This window comes from Mesoplodon mirus (genome assembly GCF_964341445.2).
Source record: "Mesoplodon mirus genome assembly, chromosome: 11".
In the NCBI taxonomy this organism is placed as follows: domain Eukaryota; kingdom Metazoa; phylum Chordata; class Mammalia; order Artiodactyla; family Ziphiidae; genus Mesoplodon; species Mesoplodon mirus.
Window position 1 is genome coordinate 55,376,274 of NC_138987.1, and position 7,733 is coordinate 55,384,006.

General features: G+C 58.4%; 1 protein-coding gene across 1 annotated transcript; it reads left to right on the top strand.

Annotated features, from left to right (window-relative positions):
* Positions 1-676: 676 nt before the first annotated feature.
* Positions 677-3,684, top strand: WNT1 (Wnt family member 1; the record flags this gene model as incomplete). The annotated part of the gene is made up of 4 exons (XM_082636122.1): positions 677-780; positions 1,510-1,763; positions 2,441-2,706; positions 3,196-3,684. 4 exons carry the CDS (start codon positions 677-679, stop codon positions 3,682-3,684), a joined length of 1,113 nt encoding a protein of 370 aa, XP_082492248.1.
* Positions 3,685-7,733: the final 4,049 nt, after the last annotated feature.

The following is a 7,733-nucleotide window of genomic DNA, read 5'->3' on the forward strand; positions in this document are numbered from 1 at the left end:
GTATCTCCCCAGAGTCGCTGTCCAGAACCACAGCTTTCCTTCTTCCACTCAGGATGGGGGAGAGAGGAGACGCCGGCGGGGACAGGGGTGACGTCGAGGGGACAGCCCCACAGCAGGCAGCGAAGCGGTTGAGCTCCTGGCAGTTTGTCCCCGCAGCACACTAGTCGCCGCGCCCCCTGGCGGACGCTGGTCCCCGACGGGCTCCGGACGCGGAGAGGAGTGAGGCGGGCGCGCGTGGGAGGGCGTCCCAAGGGGAGGGGTCGGCGGCCAGTGCAGGTCCGGAGGCGGGAGCCACCGGGTAGGGGGCGGGGGTGAGCCCCGACGGCCAGCCCGTCAGCTCTCGGCTCAGACGGGCGGGAGCCACGGCCCCGCTCGCTGCCCATTGTCTGCGCCCCTGACCGGTGTGCCCTGGTGCCACAGTGCGGCCCGGCGGGGCAGCCTCCTATCGTCACTTCAGCCAGCGCCGCAACTATAAGAGGCGGTGCCGCCCGCCGTGGCTGCCTCAGCCCACCAGCTGGGACCGCGAGCCATGCAGCCCGTCGCCCGCCCCCGGGGCTGTTAGAGCCAGACTGCGGACTCTCGCCACAGCCGCCACCGCCGCGTCCCGTCCCACCGCCGCGGGCAGCAGCCAAAGCCGCCCCAACTGCAGCACAGAGCGGGCAAGGCCGGGCAGGCCATGGGGCGCTGGGCGCTGCTGCCTGGCTGGGTTTCCGCTACGCTGTTGCTGGCGCTGGCCGCTCTGCCTGCAGCCCTGGCCGCCAACAGCAGTGGCCGATGGTGGTAAGTGAGCTGGTGCGGGGTCGCCACTTGTCTCGGGGCACAGAGCCAGGGGCCAGCCCCATCCAGCTCCCACGCTCTGGGATCCGTCCGCAGACAGGCTCCCTCCAGCGCTCTGACTTCCCTTTGAGACACCGAGGGGCGCTCTGGGGCGGAGCTGCTCCAGAGGATCCAGCTCTGCTTAAGTGGGGTGAATGGTCTGCCCGGTGGCCCACGATACTCCAGCCAGGGAGCCCACTCCCATCTAGCACCGCCCTTATTCCAAGAGCCCCAAACCGAGCCTCACGGCGGTAGTCACACCACAGGTTTCCCAGCCTCGGGAGAGAAAGGGCAGGCGTGCACTCAGAAAGAAGCCAAGTAGAGGGCGGAACTCCCAAGCATTTCACGCCTTGGGTGGGCATGGATGGCAGGCCAGGATTTGCTCGCCAGGCTGCCCGGAAGCAGGCTCTGAGAACCAAGGTGAATATCTAGTCTCCGGTTCTCCGTGCCTCTGCTGTCCAGCTCCGGGTGCAGGGCCCCGAGCAGCCTTAAGATCCCTGGGAACACAAAACTCTGGACGCCAAGTCCTTTCAAACTAGTGAGCCTGGGAGCGCGGAACTGTTACCTTGCTATTGATCTCCCGCCGCTCTCACCAGCAAATAGCTCCAGGAAAAGGACAGAGTGGGCATGACCTTTCTTGTTAGGGTGCAGGTCCCCTTCCAGAGCTTGAGCTCCTATCATGCATCTCACCAGGGGCATCGTGAACGTAGCCTCCTCCACGAACCTGCTGACCGACTCCAAGAGTCTGCAACTGGTACTCGAGCCCAGTCTGCAGCTGCTGAGCCGCAAACAGCGGCGGCTGATCCGCCAGAACCCGGGGATCCTGCACAGTGTGAGCGGGGGGCTGCAGAGCGCTGTGCGAGAGTGCAAGTGGCAGTTCCGGAACCGCCGCTGGAACTGTCCCACAGCTTCGGGGCCCCACCTCTTCGGCAAGATCGTCAACCGAGGTAGGTACCCAGGAAGGTGACGCTTCCTGGACCAGGGGAACGCACGGTCACCCCCAGGGCAGGGGCGGGCAAGTGCAGGGAAGATGTCCGGGGCACCTAAATGGTCACACGATCCACCCGCCAAGAGCTTCATGCCAGCACTAGCTCTGGGCCAGACTCGTTCTACCAGGGGCTTTCAAGCCGTGCACCTCGGGCACGAAGCTAACTTTTCTGAGCCACTGCCCCAGAGAAAGGGAGTTCCGAGTCGTGGACGCTGGCTGGCCACTGCTGTCCCTCAGCCCCTCTCAAAGCTGGTCTCTGCGGGCGTCTCTTACCTCCAGCCCAGCAAGTCTTGCATCGCTGACGAGGGCCGGGCCGAAAGTTTGGGCTGCGGAGAGGTCTTGGCGGTGCAGAATTCTTCCACTCCCCTCTTTCCGGCTTTTCTCTCTGGGGCTGCCCCACTTCCACCGAGAAGCCAGAATGCTCCCTGAGTCTCAGTAACGTGTGATTACAAGCGTGGACGTGGTTGCGTGCCCACGCACTTGCTTTCTCCGTGAGACCAGCTGCCGGTCGCCGGGCTTTCAGGAATCTAAGGAAGGATTTGAGGCGTGGGACTCAAGGGTCCCAAGCCCTCTACTGAAGGTGCCTGCTGCACCCCCGCGTGCCCCCTAGCTGATCCCCGCTCCCTTCCCCAACAGGCTGTCGGGAAACAGCATTTATCTTCGCCATCACCTCGGCCGGGGTCACCCATTCGGTGGCGCGCTCCTGCTCGGAGGGCTCCATCGAGTCCTGCACGTGCGACTACCGGCGGCGCGGTCCTGGGGGCCCCGATTGGCACTGGGGGGGCTGCAGCGACAACATCGACTTCGGCCGCCTCTTTGGCCGGGAGTTTGTGGACTCCGGGGAGAAGGGGCGGGACCTGCGCTTCCTCATGAACCTTCACAACAACGAGGCGGGCCGCACGGTGAGCGGGCTTGAGGGTCACCGCACCCGAAACGGAATGGCAGGGTTCTCGGAGTCCCTCGCAGAGGCTAACCTCGAACTTGGGAAGTAATGGTCGGTGATAAGGTCAGGGGTTAGGGTAAGGAGCCAGGCGAGGGCGTCCGGAGGACGCGGAGGCTTGCTTGGAAGGAAGCCAGAGAATGAAAGAGATAATGCCTGACAACGGAGAGGTTAGAAGTCATGTAACCCATAGACTGTATTGCCTACAGCCCCTCCACTGTACAGGTTCAAAAAACCAGGTTGAGAGGCAGAGACAGATTCGCCGGGTGGAGCAGAGTTGGGCTCAGTGTCCAGATCTCTGCGGGACATTTCGCGCCTCCCTTCCTCTGTGCGCGGCTAGGCCTGGGCCTTTGCTGAGGTTCCGGCGACGTCCGGGAGGGGGCGGTATCTGGGAAGGTGGCCCTGACTCTGACAGTGCCCAGGAACACCCTTTCTTCTCCGTTTCCCCCAGACCGTGTTCTCCGAGATGCGCCAGGAGTGCAAGTGCCACGGGATGTCTGGCTCGTGCACGGTGCGCACGTGCTGGATGCGGCTGCCCACGCTGCGCGCCGTGGGCGACGTGCTGCGGGACCGCTTCGACGGCGCCTCGCGCGTCCTGTACGGCAATCGCGGCAACAACCGTGCCTCGCGGGCCGAACTGCTGCGCCTCGAGCCCGAGGACCCCGCTCACAAGCCTCCCTCCCCCCACGATCTCGTCTACTTCGAGAAATCGCCAAACTTCTGCACATACAGCGGACGCCTGGGTACAGCGGGCACGGCAGGGCGCGCCTGCAACAGCTCGTCGCCCGCGCTGGACGGCTGCGAGCTGCTCTGCTGTGGCCGGGGCCACCGCACGCGCACGCAGCGCGTCACCGAGCGCTGCAACTGCACCTTCCACTGGTGCTGCCACGTCAGCTGCCGCAACTGCACGCACACTCGCGTACTGCACGAGTGCCTGTGAGGCGCTGCGCGGACTCACCCCTAGGAGCGTTCTCGTCAAGCCCACCCCCAAACAGATTCGCTGGCACCTAAGACCCCGCCCGATCCTCGCCCACCCAGCCCCTTCAGCCACACTCCGCGACTCCTACGTATCCGATCATTTCTCCCACCTCCTCCTACCTGGGGACTCCTGAAACCACTTGCCTGGGGCGGCATGAACCCTCTTGCCATCCTGACTGACCTGCCCCGGACCTACCTCCCTCCATCTCCGCGGGAGACCCCTTGTTGCACTGCCCCCTGCTTGGCCAGGAGGTGGGAGAAGGATTCGTCCCCTCCTCCATCAGCATCAGCTCCTGACGTGTAGCTCTGTCTCCTCCACCGCGCCAGCAACCTGCCTGCCTCTCTCCCTCTCCTTTATCCTCCGTTTTTTCCAGGTCCCCACATGCCCTTCCCATTCTCCTGCCAAGGGTGCAGACCCTGAATACACACCTGAGCATCAGGGCCTTTGTCCTCCCCACCTACAGCTGAAGCGGGAGGTTCCAGGGTGAAAGGCCAGCTGTGGTGACGTGGAACATGAGGTTGGGGGACCCCGCAGAAATATCCCCATTCTTCCAGCCTCTGTCGTGGAGCCATTGAACAGCTGCCAGCCATGCCTCCCTCAGCCACCTCCTACCCCCTTCCTGTCCTGCCTCCTCATCAGTGTGTAAATAATTTGCACTGAAACGTGGATAAAAAGCCACAAGTTTGGTTGTTGTAAATAAAACTATTTATTGTGCTGGGTTCCAGCCTGGTTTGCAGATACCACCTCCACCCAACCCAATCCTCTCCATTCTTCTCTCGTTTTGCCCTCCAGCCTTTTCTGACCCCTCTTTTCCTCTCCCCAATTTCTCAAAGATGCCTTTGCATACCGGAATCAGTATTTCCTTCCACTGTAGCTATTAGTGGCTCCTCGCCCCCACCCATGTAGTATCTTCCTCTGCAGAATAAAATCTCTATTTTTATCAATGACTTGGTGGCTTTTCCTTGAATCCAGAACACACTATTGCTTACCTCCTTTAAACAAATAAGATACATTGTTGGGGAACTGGTTTCCTGACCCTGGAAGAGGACTCTGAGATTCTGTCCCTTGGATGACCCTAATGAGGCCACTGGGGATCCAGATCTCCAGAAGAACCCGGTCAGCAGTCAAAAGATGCGGCAGGGTCCTTCTTCCTCTTTGAACACCAACTGGCTCTGTGATATTAAGCAAGTCCATAACTCCCTCAGTTTCTTCCCTTGCTGAGAGGGGATGAAACAAACAAACCTGGAGCCTGCCTTTCCTATGTAGATGAGCTGTTGTGAAAATCGCTATAACTGAGTGAAAGCTATGACGGTGTTCTGAAAAGAAACCAAAGAACAAAGAGAAAGAGAAATCCCAAACAGAAAGGGTGCTGCTGCTCCTGGTGTAGAGCTTTTGGTCCCCAAATCCCATCTGGGCCAGCTGTGGTCAGGATGTTGGGCAATGGGGAAGCCACTCCCCTTCCCAAGACAAGGAAATGGCATATTAGGATGCCAGCTTCCAAACCTTGGGCTAAGTAGGATCCAGGTAACAGGTGATAGGCTCTATTCCTGGACCCAAAAGCTCAGAGATGATGATGGGGGAGAAGAAAGGAGCAGGAGGGTTAGAATTCAAATAGAGGCTAGACTTAAACCAGTGTAACCGAAAGGAAACCCAAGTGTGGTCCATAACTAAACCATGAAGCTAGCCATTCCCATAAAGAGCCCAAATGAGGATTCTGTTACTAACAACAGCAGTATGATACCTCTGTGTGCATTTCACCAGATTGGAGGGGAGTACTAATCCCTCCCACAGCCGGAAACCTACCTCTAACTCTAATCCACTCCCTTTCCCTAGGTCTAGGCCCACCCTTAGGCTTAACCTTACTTCAGACAAACACCAACCGCTTCCTAAGCTCTAATGCCTGTCCCTCATCCTAACACGTCCCCCTAGGGGAGGACCCAAAGAGCAGGGGGGAGCTATGAAGCACCGCACCCCCAAGGGCAACAACTGATCCCAGCCTACTAGAGAATATCCCCCTCTCCCCAGGACTCTTGCTGTTGTTGCTGCCTCCCACCTCTCCCTGGGTCTGTGAACTCTGACCCCTGTTGGCCTTTGGGATATGTGTGGGGGTAGGGAAGTGGAGCCAGGAGCTGCTCAACCCTGCAATGACATCCTTTTTCCTTTCTCTCCATCCAGCAAGCTAGCATCAGCTCAGCTCTGATGGGCAGTTGAGGGGGAGGAATAGAAATCTTATTGATCCTGGGTAGAAGGCACCTGACAGGCCTTGGTTTCCAGTAAAGAACCTCCGGCAAAGAATATCCAATCTTAAATCCAACGAGTTATTAGATCCCCCAGATCCCAAAGCACGAAGTTAATGGGCTGCCAGAGGCAGGAGGGGGGCTTGGGACCCTGCTAGACAATACCCAGATTCGGGGAGGAGCTGCAGGGTGGGGAGTCGAAGGGTCCGCGGCTGTACCCAACCACTCTTGCCTAATTTCTAACTCTAAAAACTAGAATCAGTATCTGCTTTCAGGCCTGGAAGCTGGGAGGCTCTGAGCTGAGCTGACACATAGGAGCTGGAAGAAGAGCAAGGGAAAAAGTGAATCCTGTTCTGGTCCTAACTAGACTTTCAAAAATTCCGTTCCTTTCTCAGCTTCAGTGGCTTTGTCTATTCAACAGGGATGGTTAATGGTACTTAGTCTTCTTCAGGAAGGTGATAAAGTTGAGATGAGATTGTGTACATGAAACCTTGTGTCATTTGAACACTTGCTGACACCTCTTCTGTGCCAGGCATATATGCCAAATGTTGGGCATACAGTGATATGTGAGCCATAGAGCCTGCCTGGAGAAGTTTACAGTCTGGCCAGGGAATCAAGCACATCAACAGATGTTGTCACGATAACGGGGGCAGTGCAGTGAGGGCTCAGTGAAGTGTAACGCCTTCTGCACATGCATGAAGTTTAAGGACAGACTCCCGTACTCAAGTCCTCAGCATGGAGGCCCTTCACTTCCAGGCACTGGGACTTCAAGGGAGGGGGTAGGGAAGTACAGAATGGGGCTGGGCCCTCAAGGGGGCGTGCAATGATAAAAAGGAAAAAAGCAAGCAAAAGGGCTGTAGGATCTGCAAAGCACTACATAGGAGCTAATTATTTACTAGGATCATCTGTGCCATCCTCACAGGGGGCAGGTAAATCCTGGGGAGGAAAGCAGCTGTGCCTAGAGAGAGCCCTCACAAAGGTCTTAGGGCCCAGAGAGGGCTCAGGGGGGTCACCATAGGCTAGTGCTATCAGGAATGGGCCTGATGCCCCAGCTAGCCCTACCTACCCAGGCTATCCTCCTGCCGACCTCTGAACTTCTGGTGGTCTCTGAGACTGGCAGGGACCCCGGACACAGGGTCGTCCTCAGTGAGTGAGGGAGGCACTTGTCCTGAAATATCCTGGGCGGGGGGAGGGCAGAAAAGCTGAGAGGACTGAGCCTGCACAGTCCCTGGAGGGTCAGCAAGCTGGCACCACACACACCCTGTCACACGCACCCTGGAAAAATCCTGTCAGTGGGGCTGCAAATACCCCAGGGTCTAGCACCCACCCCCCAACCTCAGGCTGGCTCAGTCCTCTCCAGGCCAGAGGGAGAAAAATAACAAAATGAGGAGAAAATAAGCTGTTTGGCTGTGGTGTGAGCAGGAATATCCATGCAGAGCTGCCCACCACTCACCCTTACTCACTCTTTCCACACCCAGCCAGGGCGCCCAGCATGAGACAGACCACCCCCCTGCCCCCTCCCCCGTCTGGGCTAAAAGCAGACGCTGGTGAGCGAGCAGCAGGTTATAAATATGCCCAGGGAACTGCCGCCAACTCGCTCCCTTGTCATCCCCTGGGAGGGTATAGGGTGGGGTAGCTCCTAGGGAGGAGCCAGGACTGCCCTGTTCCCTGGGGCCCAGGAGGAAGTGGGGCTTCCAAGAGGCTACTGCTTTTTTTTTTTTTTTTTTTTTTTTTTGCCCTTTGCAAAGGGAAGTAGCCACTGCCACTTCATTT